Source organism: Uranotaenia lowii, chromosome 1 (assembly GCF_029784155.1).
Source record: "Uranotaenia lowii strain MFRU-FL chromosome 1, ASM2978415v1, whole genome shotgun sequence".
Classification (NCBI taxonomy): Eukaryota; Metazoa; Arthropoda; class Insecta; order Diptera; family Culicidae; genus Uranotaenia; species Uranotaenia lowii.
This window is the reverse complement of record NC_073691.1, coordinates 114,780,373-114,799,519: the sequence shown is the minus strand read 5'-3', so window position 1 is coordinate 114,799,519 and position 19,147 is coordinate 114,780,373. Positions and strand designations below refer to the sequence as shown.

General features: G+C 37.2%; 1 protein-coding gene across 1 annotated transcript in view; it reads left to right on the top strand.

The window, feature by feature from the left end:
- The window catches only part of LOC129739071 (cadherin-23), a 53,149-nt gene that overhangs the window by 11,799 nt on the left and 22,203 nt on the right, over positions 1–19,147 (top strand). The window contains exons 2-9 of the mRNA XM_055730446.1: positions 9,575–10,375; positions 10,497–10,632; positions 10,707–10,909; positions 10,967–12,616; positions 16,993–17,586; positions 17,646–17,803; positions 17,864–18,269; positions 18,334–18,816. Coding sequence (XP_055586421.1) covers positions 9,596–10,375; positions 10,497–10,632; positions 10,707–10,909; positions 10,967–12,616; positions 16,993–17,586; positions 17,646–17,803; positions 17,864–18,269; positions 18,334–18,816 — 4,410 coding nt within the window. The 5' untranslated portion in view covers positions 9,575–9,595. The remainder of the gene's footprint in view (positions 1–9,574; positions 10,376–10,496; positions 10,633–10,706; positions 10,910–10,966; positions 12,617–16,992; positions 17,587–17,645; positions 17,804–17,863; positions 18,270–18,333; positions 18,817–19,147) is intronic.

Sequence of the window (19,147 nt, the reverse complement as noted above, 5' to 3'; positions counted from 1 at the left end):
TATATTCGGTCAACATATCAAGCCACTCAAAGCCATTCTTATGTTATGGCTGACCAAAATTAAAGAATTCAATCACCGGTTGCCATAGGAACGATGTTTTGGAATCGAACTCTTTGAAACTCCCAACAAGAAATAGGCCATAATTTATGCTTCACACAATTGTCATCATGCCTGTGTGTGCAACTCAGTGACGTTAGTCGTCTTCTTCAAATTCATAAACTTGCATAAGCATTACGACGGTTGCAGTTAGGTTGATACAGGTTGGTTTGCGGTCAGAATTGCGGCACCACACCATCATCGTCGTCTTACCGGTGCGAGAGGCACTTTGCTCATTTACTTCAATGGAGTATTTAACCTTATTCCCATAACACTGCACTGGTTTGGAGTGGAGGAGACCGCAAATATAAACTAAATTTTGATCAGAACGCCTTCCTATTACATAAATCTAGTGTACCTACCTAGTGCAGATCGGCTTATGTTACAATGCCAAAGTAACGAAACTGGCTGTCATTGGAAAATATTGTTCTCGACTTTCTGGTTTGAGATATCTACGTTAATAAGTAAACACACTTTTTTCTCAAAATTTATCCTAGTAAAAATCTTTGTCTGACGTGAATTTGGGCCTTTTATTTTGTTTTTTTTTTTAAAGGAAGGTAAGGTATTAATCGAACATAAATGTTTGGATTGGGTCAAAATGCAAATTATGCAAATTTTCCGTTTAAAATTACTGTTGTTGATGATGGTATTGTTGAGAATCAAGCCCTGAATACACCACTTTCGTGTACAGATTTTTATTCCTTAGTCAACCCATAAATATTGAAAATTTCGTTAATGTAATGAACATTATAGACGGATAGATTAGATTAGGAAGCATGAAAGGTGTTGAAAATGAGCCAAGAGCGTGATTTGAGAAAACTTACTGCCGCACAAGACCATTTGTCCCACACCGTATTATTGTCTAGAAGAAGCAAAGTCGATAGGCTGACTTTGCATTGATCTATACAATGATACATGGATGGATCGAAGCACGTGTTTTTCGTACCCTGAATTTCACTTGTTTTAAATTTATTTGCCCCACAATTTTTCTTATTGTAAACATTTTGTTTTTTCTTCATGTGTTTTAAGTATTTATTGTGTCCTTTTGAAGGTATAAGTGCAATATTTTTTATTTGCGAAGTCTAGAGTTTTTTTTTAAATTTAGATGACATTTTTCCTAATTACTGAACTTACTACTTTTAAAATTAAAATCCATAAAAAGTGGGTCGGTCGAGCCAACGACTACAGATGAACGCAGGAATTTTAAATCCGTTGGCAAAGATAACTTTGTATGATGAATATGTTTAGCAAATATTTTATAAAAATTTAAATATTTTATCAAATTAGGCGAAAAAGATAGTTTTGTCAGCACTCAATTACTGGTAAAAAAAAACCGCTGAAAAGTGATATCTTTTTGTTCTTGAATGTAGACTGAAATGCCGTAAGTTTTATAATAGCTCCTGGGAGAAAAATTTAAGATTTCTGATCGACACAACTGAGCATTAATGTCGACGACATAAATTTCTCGATTTCTTGAAAAGATCTTGACACTTGAAGATTGGCAATCTACATTACCAGTAATAAAAATTTCATAAATCATTTGAAAAATCTTATGCTGTTGGTAAATTAAACTAAAGAAATCCATCTATTTTAAATTAAAAACAAATCGTAAAATCTGTAAATAAAAATCTAGAATCAAAAACGTACAAAAACTATAACTTTAACGAAATATGGTAGAAAAATCAGTATAATTGTGAATTTTTTCTCCAATCTCGATAACCTTGCTCATTCCCTCAGTGCAATGATCTCATACAGAACTTCAAATAAAAAAAAAGATGTATCAGAATCAAAAACCATAAATTCCAATAAGAATTCAACGTCCAAAACTGAGAAGATATTGATATTCTGAATTATTTTAACTATAATTTATCGCTGGGATTTTCACCTATAAATGGAAGTGATTCCAAATGGTATCATCAGTTAGAGCATAATTTTTTAAAAAAAAAAAAACAATTAAAACTTTTTTAATAACCAGGAAGGCCTTCAAAAATTTTCGTTTGCAATAACAAAGAGAGGCAAATCATGTCGCTATTGGGAAGTATGTTAGTGAAGGAGTTCAAATCAATTGAAAGTTTTTGATTATTATAAAATGATAATGATGTACCGAGTTATACGGTGTTATATTTCGTTTCCTTTTAAAACATCAATAAGTTTTATCTTTCCTTTTTCCAGATTTGTTTTGCAAAAAAACTGAAGTCCTAAACTAAAGCTATGCTAATTAATTAATAAATGTTATTTTTAGTTCGGCCTACCGACGAAATTTAAACTTCAAACTGGCCCGTTGGACTAAAAGGTTGCTCATCTCTGCCATAAACAATTTTTTTTATGAAAATCTTCATACAATATTACTTAAAAGTCCTTTTTTAATGGGGTTTCTCTCTATCATAAGCATTGAAAAGATGTTGACATCGATTAAAAGCTAATAAGTTACCTCTCTTAAATTCGGTCCTGCTAGTTTTTGCATTTCTAAAAATTGATTGGATTTTTTGACAAATTTTAAACTAAATCACAAATCTTCATTGCACTTCTTGTATTCCAGTAATCTGTAGCATTTTGCATCGTGTTTGAATTTTTGGATTTTTACCATTCCTTGCCTTTTTGGCATATTTTGGAACCTTGGCATTTCTCGCTTTCAGACAAATCTGGCATTTTTTATCAATCCTAAATTGTTCACACTTCACTGTGTCTATTTGACTGTATAGTTGTTTTAAAATTTATATTTCTTTTTCTCATTTTGTATTTTTTTGGTAGGTATTTCATGTTTTTCATTCTTTTGCTGGCTTTTAATGAATGTTTGATGTTCCTGAAATTTGAGGTTCTGATCATTTTTCATATGAGACCCTTAGAATCATGGGGGAATAAAAGCATAAAAGTTACTTTCGAGAAAACACGCCTTCATACATTAATCTAAAACTAGTACTTTTCTTTCAAATGTAAAAGAAAAAAAAAATATTTTTTCTCAAGGAATATAAAATTTCACCGATATAACCGATAAAATAATTTCATAAAATAAATTTACGGTGATTAACTCTTCATTTCAAGAATGAAATAAAATTTAAAAAATCTGAGAAAACGAAGACCCGTTTGGCATGATAAACTCAAAATCGTTCGTTTTTTGCTCTTAAACTGCTTAGGTTCTGAGGGCCTCATAAATAAGGTTATTTCGAAATCATTATTGGTATTATTTTGGTATTTTTGAAAATTTTGATCCAATTGGCATTATTGCTACTTAAATTTTTGTGATTTTGCATTACCTCAAGTTTCAGCTCTCTTTTATAAGAAGTTGCATGATGGCCAAAGAGTGTATATACCGCAAAAGAGTTCAACATCTGCTCTGCTATTTTTTTTTTCAAAAAGTTCGCGAAACAACTGTTCAGACATAGAGAATTTTGTGCAAAATTAACGTATTTTGTTGATTTTTTTCTTTCGAGAAATCGAATTAAGGTTTTTGGAACCTCTGCACGGTTTCGAAAACAGAGATATGGCTGTTTTAGCCTCAATTCTCCTAATTTTCAATAAATCAGGAAAAGCGTTTTTTTTAACAAAATAAGACATTTTAACTCATTTTCAAGCAATCAACGAAGGCTGTTGAAGCCACCGCACGCTTCTAAAAATTTCGATATGGCTGTTTACCCTTAATTCCTCTAATTTAAAAAATATAAATATGGGAATTGAGGGTAAAATCAGTCATATCTCCATTCTCAGAAACAACATATATATTTTCTTAAATTTAATGTAATAATAGACTGAGTCGATTTGGGGTCATTTTTGAATTTCTCAAACCCTGGGGTCTTAAAAGCTTCGTTTTGGTCCAAAACTCATCCATGATTTTTTGCAGATTTTTTAAGTAACGTTTACATGAGTAAATTTGAACTTTTAGGTTTGTATGGGAAAATTGAATATTTTGTACTGAAAAATCAACATCATTTTTGTTTCTTCTGTGGAACCGAGCCAGCTAATGGTTTTTGTGCCAATTTATTAATTTCTTACAGGAAATTTTCTGCTGAACAACTTTGTCGGACATTATAACTTCGTATTTTTTTAGACAAAAAATTTATTAGCTCTTTAACACGTGTATGTCTTTTTTGATTGATAAACCATGAATTCAATTGTTTCCAAATTCCATCAATCCATTTTATGATTTCAGCTAGTTGAATGTTTTGCAGTATTTTTTACCCCTGAACGTATGCGGCACCCTTATGGTTTTTCTTTAAAAACATTTTTGACAGATAAAATGTAAAATTTAATTGGTGCTTTTCCTGTAATGAACACTTCTAAAAAAATTTTTATAAACAAAAACATTTGATTAAAACTGCTCAATATGGCGGCATATTTCAACATAACAACATAACAAATCTGGGCTCCATACCAGGTTGTACAGGCAAAGCGGATCGAAAGAGTAGGTACAACGATGCTTCCTCAGGCACGCTCTGCGCCAGATACCATGGAACGACGCCTTGAACCTCCCGCCCTACGAACAGCGCTGGCATCAAGACGCATTCTCCTACATCGGCTCTTCATTTTCGATATTCTACACAGAAAAAATGTTGACTATTACGTGTCACTGAAAACTGCAGCCTTTAAAATAAATCACCTGTAATTAACAAAACCTGTAATTTTAAATTGTTTTCCTTGAAAGTTAACGAAGATCCATTTATTATTACAGCAAATGTCCTGTGAAAAGTTGTACACTAAAAATTAAATGTCACGTAATCATGTTTTCGACCTGTAAAATTACGGTAAATGTCCTGCTCCTTTTTGTTACAGGACATTTGCGTAATTTTACAGAAAATAATTTTTGCTGTGTACAGAATAATGTTGACTGCCCAGAACTGTTCTCGTTATTTCCGTTCAACGCCCCTGTGAGATCAGCTCGGACGCGGGAGTTCCTCAGACTTACTACTCTAAACGAACCCGGTACGGACAAAACAACCCTTTGGATATTATTATTATTTATTGTACATCAACGGATCACATATTGATCCTAATGAAAAAAAAATTTAAAATTAAAGTTAATGACACTACAAATACAATTGTCTACACAAAACTTAAAGCTTTAAGGATTTTTCTTCGGAATACATCCCTCGAAACGTCAAAATCAAAATGTTCGGAGTAGCGGTTGAATGTCTTGATTACACCAATAAGTGCTGTGTTAGCCCCATAATTATTCAAACGAAGAGGGACGTAGAGCTGGAACTCACGATTTCTCAAACCACGTGGTCGTATGTTGAGTTGAAGACCTTCCAACAGTACGGGACAATCAGTTCTGGATGAAAGCAAATCAGCTACGACAGAGGCTCGTGCGGCGGTCCTGCGGGCTTGCAGCATGTCAATGTCGATTAAGCGACAGCGGCTCTCGTAGCTGGGAAGTCGGAACGGGTCTTGCCAGCTCAGGTGTCGAAGGGCGAATCTCATAAAACGCCGTTGGATAGCCTCAATACGCTCAGAGCCGTTTTGGTAATAAGGGCACCGGATAGCAGAGGCGTATTCAAGGATCGAACGAACTAAACTGCAATAAAGACTCTTCAAACAGTAAATATCTTTGAAGTCTTTCGCCATGCGGAACAGTAGACCTAGGCTTCTAGAAGCTTTATCGACGATGTAATTGGTGTGAATCTTGAAATACATCCGTTTGTCAAGAATGACACCATGACATGATCTTTCACGTGCTCAACTCGAGCAATAGCCTCGTCGCCGAGAAAATACACTGCATTTGATGGAAGCCGCTTACGGGAAAAAGAAATTGCTGCGCATTTACTACGATTTAAGGGCAGACAATTGACATCGCACCAGGAGGCGAAGAGGTTGAACTGGTCCTGCAGGAACTTGGCATCGTCAGGGCTGGAGATGGGATAAAACAACTTCAGGTCGTCTGCGTAAGCTAGTTTTGGTCCATCGAGGAGCAGCAGCACGTCGTTGAAATAAATCAAGAATAGTATTGGTCCTAAATGGCTCCCTTGAGGCACTCCAGAGGTGGCGAAAAACTGGTTAGAGAAGGATTCCGCCGTTCGGACAATAAGTTTCCGACCTACCAGGTAGCTGCGAAACCATTCCGGTAGAGACCCACAAAAACCAATGCGATCGAGTTTGGCGATAGCAATATCATGGTTCACTTTGTCGAAAGCGGCTGACAGGTCGGTGTAGATGGCGTCTGTTTGGAATCCTGAAGCAAAACTGTCTTGCACCTTAGACGTGAACGCCAGCAGGTTAGTGGTCGTAGAGCGCTTAGACATAAAGCCATGTTGATCATAAGAAAAATAGGGTTTGCAGTACGAGAAGATAGGGTCTAAAACAACCAGCTCAAATAACTTGGCAATAGCGCATAAGGCAGAAATACCGCGATAGTTGTTGACATTCCTCCTGTCGCCTTTCTTGTAGACCGGAAACATGTAGGCTTCTTTCCATATAGAGGGGAACGTACACGTGTTGAGCGATGCTTGGAAGATTCGTTTTATAGGTGTTAGCATATGTGATATGCAGCGCTTCAAAAAAGTTACTGGTATACCGCCCGGTCCGGCAACATAACTGTGTTTCAGCTTCACGGAAGCCTTCAAGATGGTATCTTCGTCGAATGCGAAATAATCGAATGAAGTGCTCAAATGAGGAACGTTGCTTGTTGCACTATTTAACTGCTCCGAGGATATTGAGCCAGAGTCGAAAATACTACGGAATTTCTGTGCGAAGAGATTACAGATATCACGGTCCGATGTCGCCGACGTATCATCCAAGAACATGTATGATGGTAAGCCAGATTCCTTCCGTTGATCCTTGATGTACTGCCAGAAGGATTTAGGTTTGGTTTGGTTTGGATATATGTTGTGCTCGTTTCAATGAAATAGTTACTAACTTTGATTTTATTATTTTAAGGCTGTGTCTAAAAGTAGAATAAGATACTATCTTTTTCTTATGTGTGAAGGCAATCCGAATGCTGGGATTCATTATACGTTTGAGCAAAGAATCCACTGATCCGATTTGCTTGCGAGCTTTGTATTGCTGCCTGGTGCGATCAATATTGGAATCTGCGAAGCTTGTATGGTGGCCGTTTGAAGCTGCATGGACAGCGCGTTTTGAAGCAATCCAACGTCGGTTCGTGCGTTATGCTCTTCGTGATCTACCTTGGGAGAATCCATTAAATTTGCCTCCATACGCACAACGATGTGCCCTGCTTGGACTTCATACGCTGTCGGATCGTCGTTCCATCGGTCAATCGATGTTCGTGGCAAAGATTCTTCGGAACGAAATTGACTGCTCCTGGTTACTCTCTCACTGCAATATTTATGCTCCAGGAAGAACCCTGCGCAAGAGGGTCCTAGTCGTCCCATTGCGGACAAGCAAAGGAAAAAAAGGAAAAAAAAACTTGTTCCGGATTCATTACCCGATCAGGAGGGAAAAACTAAATTATATCAAGATGAGATATTTTGATACTAATTTTTTTCCTATCTAAATGAGTTATTATTCAGTACTCGTAGGATGTTAAAATATCTCAAATTATATCAAAAAATCTATACGATCATAGCTAAATTATATCAATTTTAGATATGCTCCTTTCAAGATTCTATCTTGTTCAGATAGCATAATTTGATATTGGGCAGAACAAAACCTATCAAAATTATAACTTATCTAGATATGAGTGCTTCGAGAAAAATTACTAGTGGAATGTCAATAAACCATATTTTTTGCTAAAACCATGTTCCATTTTTGGTTTCCCAAAAATTGGATCCAATTTTAAGGATCTGTTGAGCGAAACTCATTGATGTACGGTTTGGGCCGTTGACTTCGATGTCCGTGTTTCAGAAAAAGTTGTACTTATATCAAAATAAGATATAATCATTTTATTTTGGGACAACCCGAAAAAAATCTTTATCATTGAAAATTATCTCAACCCCATTCAAGTCTGTCAATCAGAATAAGATATAATTGAGATTAGAAAAACTTAAAATCTAAATTTTTCAGTACTTAATTATAACTGAATCAGATGTAAATATCTTGGTGAGATACATTTGAGTTATTATTTTGATATGCTCTCCTGATCGGGTACCAGTACCGCTTCCAGCAGAGGCGGAGAATTTCACCCGGATAGCACGTTCCAAAGCAAACAAGCGAATCTCGGCCCTCAACAACTGGAAACAGCTGGAAAGCTACCAAGAGTCACCCGTTTTCATCTTCAAGCAAAAATGGAGGATGCGGATCGGACGCTCCCAAGAAGAAATGTGCCCAGAAGGCTTGCTGCAATCGGTTCAGGCGATGCCGAAGAAAAGCAGCAAATCCGAGTGCAAAAAGTCCAACCCAAAGATCTGGCGGAATCTCCCAAACCGAAAAGTTCTCTTTGCTCGGGCGGGTCCCATAAGTTGGTCTCGCGGAGCAAGAAGCGTTAAGCTGCTTCACCCCCGAGTGCGTGAAAATCATGAAAGAACTGTGCTTTAGGGTGACGATGCTCGGTTGCGCCAAGTCCCGGATTCAAACCCGATGCCCTATAAAAAAGGTAGTTCGAGACTGCACCTGCATTGGGGGTTTGAATTTCGTTCGTTTCGGTCTGTTATCAAAATTGTTTTCCCCGACTTCCGCGATCCGAGTTTGAGTTTCGACTTCCAAGATTTTTTTTTATAATCTGAAACGGAAATACTTGAACGAAGATAAAATTTGCGAGGAATAAACGTTATTATCAAGATAAAATATCGGAACCATCAGTCTGGGGTAGCTCCAGTCCAGCAGCAGCAAACATAGACCCCCCAGAATCAGCCGGTATTGCAGTTATCATCAGGGCCAGAGGCGAATCTACCAAGCAAACCTCTCTGATAAAACAAATCTGAAATCTTCACAATTCAACAAAAATTTCAATTTAATTCAGGCTAAAATTTTTATTATTATTTATTTACAAGACAATGGTCAACTACAGTAAATTTGATTTTAATTTTCGAAATCAAACGAAAACAAATACCGGCTGTAATGGATTTTTGACAGCTTGATATTTTCTATTGACACTGCCGATTTCACGCACACCAACAAAGGAGAGGGCAAAACTCGATTCATGCTCGTTTTCGGCGTGGATGGTGCAGCACTTTCGGGTGGTAAAAACGAATACGATATTATAATATTCTTCGTAAAATTACGCAAATGTCCTGTAACAAAAAGGAGCAGGACATTTACCGTAATTTTACAGGTCGAAAAACAAATTACGTGACATTAAATTTTTAGTGTACAACTTTTTTATAGGACATTTGCTGTAATAATAAAAGAATCTTCGTTAACTTTTAAGGAAAACAATTTAAAATTACAGGTTTTGTTAATTACAGGCTCATTTATTTTAAAGGTTGCAGTTTCAGTGACACGTAATAGTCAATTTCGTCAATTCAGTCGATCGCTGGCTTTGGCCAATTAAGCAATACGATCAGCGCCCCTAACTTTTCAGTTAGCGATGCCGAACACTGTTTATTCAATATTGTGTTGATTTTTTTTTCGTTTTCGTTCTTTTCCACAGATTCTCAAACAATAATCGAACATGGAGGAGAAGGAAAGGGGAATTCGCTTGGCAGTTCAAACCGCAGCTATACGAAATGTTATTTTGGAACACCGGAAAGCTTCGTCCTACACATTTCGAAAAGTACGATTAAAACCGGCTACAAAGTTCATCCTGCTGATGCTAAGTCTGATGGAGCTTATTGATGTAGCACTTGCCAATCGGCCTCCACGTTTTCTGATTGACGGCCATTCGGAAATAGTTCTAAGGTTGAAAGAAGGTCCGGACACTCCGGTGGGGTCACTAATATACAAACTAAAAGCTTACGACCCTGACGGTGATCCACTGACATTCGGGGTTCGCGCATCGACTGATAGCGATGTGATTCGGGTCGAACGATCCGGAGCTAGTGAGGCCAATATTTATTTGAATAAGGAGCTCGATAGGGAAACGAAAGATGAATACTCTTTCATACTTACGTTGAGTGACGGAAGATTAGGGGATTTCGCAATCACGCAGAGTCTCCTGTTGCTAGTGGAAGATGTCAACGATAACGAACCAGTTTTCAAGCAGTTTACTTCAGCTGTTGAAATCCCCGAAGACAGTGCACCCGGCATTATTGCAACCTTAGAAGCGACTGATCGAGATGAGGGCACTTACGGACAGGTGGTATACTTTCTGGAGGAACTTGACGGCGATAACGACATTTTCACCGTTTCGACCACCTATGGGAAAGGAATCATTCGGCTTGTTGGATCCTTGGATTATGAAAGGAAGAATGTGTATCAGCTACGAATTTTGGCTCGCGATAGAGCCAGTCAGGTAAGAAAATAACAATGTTGGTAATATAATGGATGAATGATAAAAGTTCCGACAAACTAAACTGTGTTATATTTTCTTATTTTTACAATAAACGGGTGGTGATTTCCTTTTTTATATTTAGGGAAAAATAAACACAGGAACAGCAGCTTTGCTGGTGAAAATCAACGATGTTGAAGATCAACCTCCGGAATTCGTTTCTGCACCCGCAGTTGTTAGGATTCCGGAACTATCACCTATAGGAACAACCGTGGCGCAAGGTTTGAACCTATCCAAATTTGTCCTTGAATGCTGTCATCTGTAACGGTGGTGTTCATTTCCGTTTTATTTGCAGTGAAAGCGATCGATGGAGACAGGGGAATTAATAATCGTATACGTTATTCCATTCGAAGCAAACAAAGTGTAATCCCTTTTGAGATCGATGAAAAAACTGGGAAAATCACGACTACAACAAAACTTGACCGAGAAGATTCAAGTAATCTGGCGAATGCTGCCTATATTCTTGAGGTGTTTGCAACGGAAGTATCGAAGTTGAAGGTGAGTGTTCTTTATTGAATTGTTGTTTTAATTCATCTGACATGATTTATATTTCAGCCGGCACCTTCTGTCAGTACGGAGATAACTATTATTGTAACAGATGTTAACGATGAAACACCAACGTTTCGCAGTACATCGTATGAGGTGGAGATCAACGAAAATGCTCAACAGAATACTCCAGTATCGTTTCTAGGCTTCACCAGAAATGAGGTTTTTGATTATGACCAAGGTAACAATGGTACTTTTGATTTGTACCTGGAACCCGATAACGGTGTCTTTGAGATTTCACCGAGTCGTGCTGTGAACGAGGCTACTTTTGTGCTTCGTGTTAAGGATCCATTTTTGTTGGATTATGAGAAGATTAAATCTATGAATTTTACCATTCATGCGAGAGAAATAGCTACTGAAGGAAAGCATAGCAGTGCTTCGATTATGGTACACATTCGTGACCAGAACGATAATTTTCCTGAGTTTACCAAAAATATGTACGAATGTTTCCTGCTCGAAAATAGTGGAGCAGGAACACTTGTAACACAAATTTATGCAACGGATGATGATTCCGATGTATTTGGTTCATCTGGTATCAGATATGTTCAATTGTCAGGTAGCATCGCACATCTATTGCAGTTGAATTTTCTCACTGGCGTTATAACTATCAAAGAAGATGGTGGAGATGTATTCGATCGAGAACATATCCAGAGGCATTATGTGACCATTGAGGCACGTGATAATCTAGGCAAAGGAAATCGCAATACAGTTCAACTAGTTATCCATATAGTGGATGTTAATGACAATCGACCTATTTTCGTACAAAATTCATACGAAGTACGTTTGATGGAAAACAAGCAAACATTCGAAACACCTGTTATACTAGAAGCCAGAGATTCTGACCTCAATGGCACTGAAAACAGCGAAATAAGTTACGAAATCATTGAAGGGCAGTTCAAGGATAACTTCACAATCGATAGCAAAACGGGAAAGTTGGAAATAAAATCATTCATCGATTTTGAGTTGCTCACAAGTGGAGTAACTTTCAACATTAGAAAAATTTATCTAACGGTAATGGCTTCTGATAATGGTAAACCTAGATTGAGTTCCGAGGCCACGGTTATAGTTCACGTACAGGATGTCAACGACCATGCTCCACAATTCTTCAAATCCGAATATTCTCGAACGGTGCCTGAAAATCTTGCCAGTGGAACATCTGTTTTGGAAGTCAAAGCAGTGGATAACGATGGTTCGTCCCCAAACAACTTCGTAGTATACAGAATTTTGAGTGGTGCAAGTGACAAATTTGTCATAAGTCCTGACACGGGACTCATTTCAGTAGCCACCGGAGCATCCCTAGATCCCGATATGACTGATCCCAGAACAACGGAATATAACTTGAAAGTTCTGGCCTTGGATGGGGGAATCGGAGAACACCAGTTGCAAAGCTATTGTACCGTTAATATTTCCATAAAAGATGTGAACAACAAATCACCTCACTTTTTGGAGCCAGGAACGATATCGATTCGTGAAAATACCCCTGTGGGCACCTACGCGTATAGACTTATTGCGAATGATCCCGATCGGGATCCAATTCTCCGTTACTACATGGACGGCAATATCTCAGAAGCGCGAACCGAAGAAGGAGTGCTGGTTAAGCTCAGTGAATACGATTACATGTCAGCTTTTATGCTGAACTCCACCGATGGACTGATAAGAGTAAGTACCTTCGTTTTACGCTGGCAGTAAATTTTTTCGATCTAATTCTAAGTAGAATGTTTTTGGAATTCCATTGTAGGTATCTAAAAAAATGCACCACTTTCTTTTGTAAAGAGCTTCATATGAGTCTTTGAAACTAGCTAAAGGGCGAACACGAAATTATTGCCACACCGAAAATGTCAAGCCAATTTTCTTATAACGTTTAGAATCAGAGCAAAATTTTAGGGTAGTTTATACATACATTTACTTCAAAAATCAAAAGAAAAATTAGTCGATGGAGCCCTGAGTGCAAAATTGAACGCATTTTCGCTCCATCAAAGTCTTTACAGTGTCATCCGATACCAGTTTTTCAGTTTTTTTTTTCATTTTCTTAACATGTTCTTCTCGTCTTTGAATGTCTTCTTGCTCTTCCAAAGTTCCCGTTGTATTATTGCCCAGTACTGCTCCTCCGGGCACAGTCCCGGATGGTTTGACAGATTCATGTCCTGTGGAACAAAATGGACAGAATTGGCCTCATACCACTCCAGGACAATTTTAGAATAGTCGCATGATGCCAAATCTGACCAAAATAGCGGAGCTTCATCGTGCTGCTGCAAGAACGGCAAAAGGCGCTTCTCGAGGCACTCAAATTTGTAGATCTCGCCATTTTCTGTGCCCTTTGTCACGAAAGGCTCACTCCTCAGTTCGCAAGAGCAGATGGCCTGCCAAACGAGATATTTGGAGGCGAACTTCGACATTTACTTCTTAAATTTGTCGTTCACGTCGAACTTGCTCTTGCCGGTGGAAAACTCCAACCCCGGAATTTGCTCAAAACCGGTTTTTATATACGTTTCGTCGTCCATCACACAGCAGCCATATTTTGTCAGCATCTTCTCGTAGAGCTTCCGTGCCTGAGTTTTAGCCGTCGATTGTTGCCGCTCATCGCGATTTGGGAAGTTCTCTGCCTTGTATGTATGTAGTCCAGCTCTCTTCTTTGCATTCTGGACGTAGCTCTGCGACATGCCGATCTTTTTAGCTAAATCACGGCTTGAGACGTTAGGATTTGCTTTAATCATCCCATCCGCTTCACCTTTCTCTGTATCTTTTTGTTCTCCGGTCCCATTTTCTTGCAGCTCCTTTGCCGTGGTCCAACGTTAACATTCTGGAGACTGTTGAATGGTGAATGTTCAATATTTTTCCCAACTGCTGGTGCGACAAGTCAGAAAATTCCAGGTGTTTGGAAAGAATTTGTTTTCTCGACTTGCGTTGGTTCACCTCCATTTTCGCTGAAGCGAAAAACATGATTTGGAGTTTGACAGCATATGAACAATACACATCAATGAGAAAGTGTGCAAAATTTGGTTGATTTTTATCCAATGGTAAAAAAGTTATGCCCTGTTGAATGTTTCGCAATAATTTCGTGTTAGCCCTTTAGCAATGTAATATTTTAATGTGCAAATTGTGCATATCTTCACATAAATCTAACTTTCGAAGACGTTCTCTATTTCCTGGAGCTTGTCCTTTAAAATAACTAAGAATTTTCTATTTGATCGAAGTTATGACAAGTTTAGCAAGTTGCACCTTGTTGCACAATTCCAGATCAATTTGCTTGTAATAGTGCAATCGGCAACTTACTGATTTGCAGGTTTCACACGAACAGTTGACGAGTCCATCTATTGTCAATGCAGTTGAAATCCAAAGTTTATGCGCTGGTGATTGGAAACCTGACAAACCAGCGACGTTGAAGGATGTCATAAATATCAGCAAACACCTCAGCAATCGCAAATTTGTTGTTGAAATTTTATCAATAATGTTAAAAATGTAGCCCCTTAATTTATGCAGCATTATTGTCCATCTTTCGATTTTAATTGTTGTTTGGTCTTAAGAGAGGGGGGTAGGGTCTAACACTTTCAAAAAATCGATTTTTTTAATTTTTTTATTTTCTTATTGTAAAACATTTCAAGAATGTTGTGTCAAATTTTCAAGTCAATTGAAGCAAAACTGTAGAAATTATAGGCCTTTATCTCCTCCTATCTAATACTGCAAGAAAGCAAGAGCAGAAACTTCAAACGCGTTTTTCTAGAAAGCACATTTTTAAAGTCCGTGGACATCGTCATTTGAAAACTACTTATCCGATTCTTTTCAAATTTGGAACATATTTTCTACATATAAAATACAAGACCCCAACGTTTTTCTTTATTTTTTTACTTTGGGGAGATTTTACAGATAAAAATGGCGGATTTTTTCGTGAAAAATCGTAGTTTTTACTTCAAACAGCCACAAAAATTTCATAAAAAAATTTTAAAGCTAAATAAAAACGTTGGGGTCCAGAAAAACATCTATTAAAAATATTTTGCTCTGATTTTTTGACTTCAGATGATTCTGTGCTGAGATATAGTGTCCACCGCAAATCCTGTTTTGTAAAAGGCATCCTCGAAAGTGCTCCGTCACCGGCTCATTTTTCAATATTTTTCTACGAAAAAATTGCTCAATATTCTTTTAACAATGCTTTGTATAATGCAAAAAATTCGAATACATTTGTTTGAACGATAGCTCTAGAAAAAATCGTGAAAATGGTGTTTTTTTTTTACCCGTTAGACTCTACCCCCCTTAACACATTAAGTTTGTTTTGGACTGCGAAGAATTCTAAACCAAGAAACACAGAAATTCAAAAGGTGTTTTGTATCCTTTATGATCAAGAAGACTCGTTAAAACCGTCAATATAGAGACTGATGAATGTTACCACGAAGCATCAAATTCTAAACAGAGACGAATCGATTTTTACATCAAATTTAAAGTAGCCTAATAAATTTCTGCAACCATGTTTTACGTTCATAGGAGTCCAATACTGGTTTTAAAAATATGAAACATGCCACATTCTCCTTAACAGAAAAAAAATAATCGAAAAATATTTAAATAAGTGATCAATTTTACCTCGGATTACGGTGCTAACAATGTTTCTATGGCACCGTAAACTGGGGTAACATTGATTACTTTTTCAACAAATTCACGAATATGTTGGAAGGGGCTGCTTTTCTGTAACACTAAAAATTTAAAAAAAATACTTACTGAGGTAAGGAGCATATAGCATGATCCTTGATAGCAGAATATTCAAACGACATTATTAGTGGCTATAACTTAATTTTTGTAACAAAACCAGATTTCATGTTTCGGGGTAACTTTGATCACTATGGTTTTAACGTATCATTTAACATCATCAAAATTATTGTTTTGATGACAATTAGCACAGAAGGCTTTAAAGAAGGTTTGGAGTAAATTGAGATTTTTAACGTTTTCTTTCCAAAACGAATATACTCAAAAGATGAACAATGTTGTTGCATACGTTTAGGCACAAAAATTATAAACATTTCTCAATATTTTTTAGCCTCAAAAATCAATTAAATTTTACCATCATGCAATTCCCTAGGTCTTCCCACTGTTCCTATGTTATTTTTTTTTATTGAAACTTAATCATTTGAAAGGGTTTTTAGCCATTTGTTCTATACAGGCTTTCTCATAGAAAAAGTCCGTTTTTTTAATATACAAAAATTATCATATAATGACCATAAAAATAACTCTAAAACTATACCTAAACAAAGGAAAAAAGTTAAACTTTCGTATAAAACAACCCATTTGCTTCGAAAATGCTATCACTTTATCAGAAGAGGTGCAAAAATTTCATGATGATCAAAATTACCCCGGTGATCAAAGCTCCCCCAGTTTACGGTATATCGTGAGCCTTTTCTGCATTGGAAGAGGTAGAGGACGGTATATCCACACCACACTAAGATAAAGTTCAACAATGAGCAAAGAGTAAAATTTTACCATGCAAAAATGTTTTCAAGATCTTTGGGCGTTGTAATTTTTTAAAGCACTGTTTCTATTTCAGCCGTATGTAATAGAAAAATGGCTATTTTTGCATCACAGCATGCGAAACTACAAATCGTGTTGTAAAAAAACTTGATGGCCACAGATCTTGAAAATGTTTTTGCACGGCAAAATTTTCAAAATGTGCCAAAAGTGGCAGAATTTCTACCACTTTTTCCCAACACCAGTGAACTTGCTCTAATTAAACACACATTTTGGCTTGATGAAAAACTTGGAAGCTCATAAAACAATGCAAACATTTCAGATTTAAAACCAATTTGAAGATCAAAATTAAGAAAATTATTAAAAATCATCGTTGTGCTGCAATTCGAAACTTCAAGCAACAGCTCATATTTAAAAGCGGTTGCATCTGAATTATAATGTAATTTAGATTGATATGATGCCTACGAAAATAATCAAAATTTATTTTTGGAAGATGTAGCAAACCACAATGGGTCAGCTAATAAAGGATAAAAATGAAATGACTGTTATCATTGATTAAAAAATCAATTTTCTTCCTATCTTTACAGGTTGTAAAGCTGTTGGACCGCGAAAAAATGGAAATTATCAAGTTAGGATTCATTGTCGAGGACATTGCATCGGAAAACGGCATTCAAACGGCTACAACTACACTGACAATTGTGATTGAGGATGAGAACGACAATAATCCTAAGTTCAAAAATTCATTCTATAAGCGTTCTATTCCAGAGAATAGCCCACATGGAGTACCAATTATGAGCATACTCGCGTATGATATCGACAAAAACAAGACAATCCGATACAGTTTGGAGGGTCCAAAGGATGTTACTAACCTGCTTCATCTGGATGCTGAAACTGGGGAAATTGTAGTAGCTAGTAGGATCGACTATGAGCAGTTTCGTTGGCTTAATTTCACAGTTCGGGCCACGGACTCTGGATTTCCCCCTCGTTCCGCACTTACAGAGGTGTTCATACAAGTGATCGATGAGAACGACAACAATCCATACTTTGTTTCGGATTCAACCAATTTTACCGTTTACGAAAACTCACCTTTAGGATCTCGAGTAGCTACAATCCCAGCAAAGGATCCTGATTCCGGAGCATTCGGAAAAATTACCTACCTCATCGATAGGATTAGCTCTAACGTAAATATCACTGATATTGCGATATCAACAAACAGCTTCTAAGCTATCTTTATTCACAGGGTAAATTTTCAATTGATCCTGAAGGCGGAAATTTGATTGTCGCTGATTATATAGACCGAGAATCGAAAGTATCTTACATGCTCGTAATCGAAGCATGGGATAATTATCAGTTTGGCTATATCAGCGGAGAAAGTCGAAACGCTTTCAAGCAAATATTGTAAGTATTTCACCTTTTATAAGCATGCAGTTTAAAGTATATTATTTCCACTTTTTAAAGTATAACAGTTTTGGATGAAAATGACAACACTCCAGTTGTACAAGCTCCTGAAGGATGCGTCCAGATTACCGAGTTTTATGATATAAGGGAGCCGCTGACTATGCTCAAAGCAAGTGACGCTGATGATCCCGAAACAGGAAACGGCTTGATCGAGTTTAAAATTATCGAAACCACTGGTGTAGACCTTTTTTTCTTAAAACAAAAAGAAAATGGAGTCGCTGAAATATATGCAAGCCGATCATTGAATAATCTTTATGGAAACTATTCGCTACTGATAATGGTCAGCGACAAAGGACAACCGAAAAATTCCGTTAATCAAAAGGTGGATATATGCGTGTTGGACTTTAATGATCATGCTCCAGAATTTATTTCTCCACCAAATAACATTACAATAAGAATCCCTGAGGTGAGTTACTGCTCCACATCTAATATGAAAAATATGAATAAAAAATATATCTAACCAATTTCAGAACGCCACCGTTGGAACGAACATTGTTCAAGTCATTGCTAAGGACTACGACATTGGTCCAAATGCCGCAGTACGATATCGCTTCAAGGCAGATCCGTTAGGCAATTATAAATCGTTTTTGGTGGATGAATTCTCAGGAATCATTTCGCTAAAGTTACCTCTCGATAGGGAACGGCAAAAGATTCACGAGTTGCGCGTTGAAGCATACGACCAGGGCATTCCTACGCCTCTGAGTTCCGATCTTGATCTCATCATTTATGTGCGTAATGTCAATGACTACGAGCCACAATTTTTAATCGAGGAAATAACGGTCAACTTTACCGAACATACCGATCCGGGCCGGGAACGCAAGAAGTTGCCGGATACTATCGATCGCGATGAAGTCGATGAACTGGATGATCCTCCTACATCGGTGTGCTATTTCATCGTGTACGGGAATGAAAACAATCAATTCCATCTCGACATGCATACTCATATATTAACGGTAAGAATAAAATCTACATAAATAATTTATTTTTCAATACTATTTCATATAATAGTAGGTACTTATGTATCGGGTTCGGCAATTTTGCTTCAAAAAAAATCATATTTTCAAAATGCATTGGTACAATTCGATATTTTTGTCCTTGAACTTAACAACTTGCTGCACAAGCTCGAGGCTCATATCTTAAAAACTCGCAAAGCTTATTGTGGTATTTAATCCCAACCGCCCAGACCGTCATTTTTGTAGAGCAGACTTCGGCCTTAAACATACTCTTGACAGCCACGTCAATAAGGTTCAGGTTAGGCATTGTGTCGATCAGGTTTCAAATCTA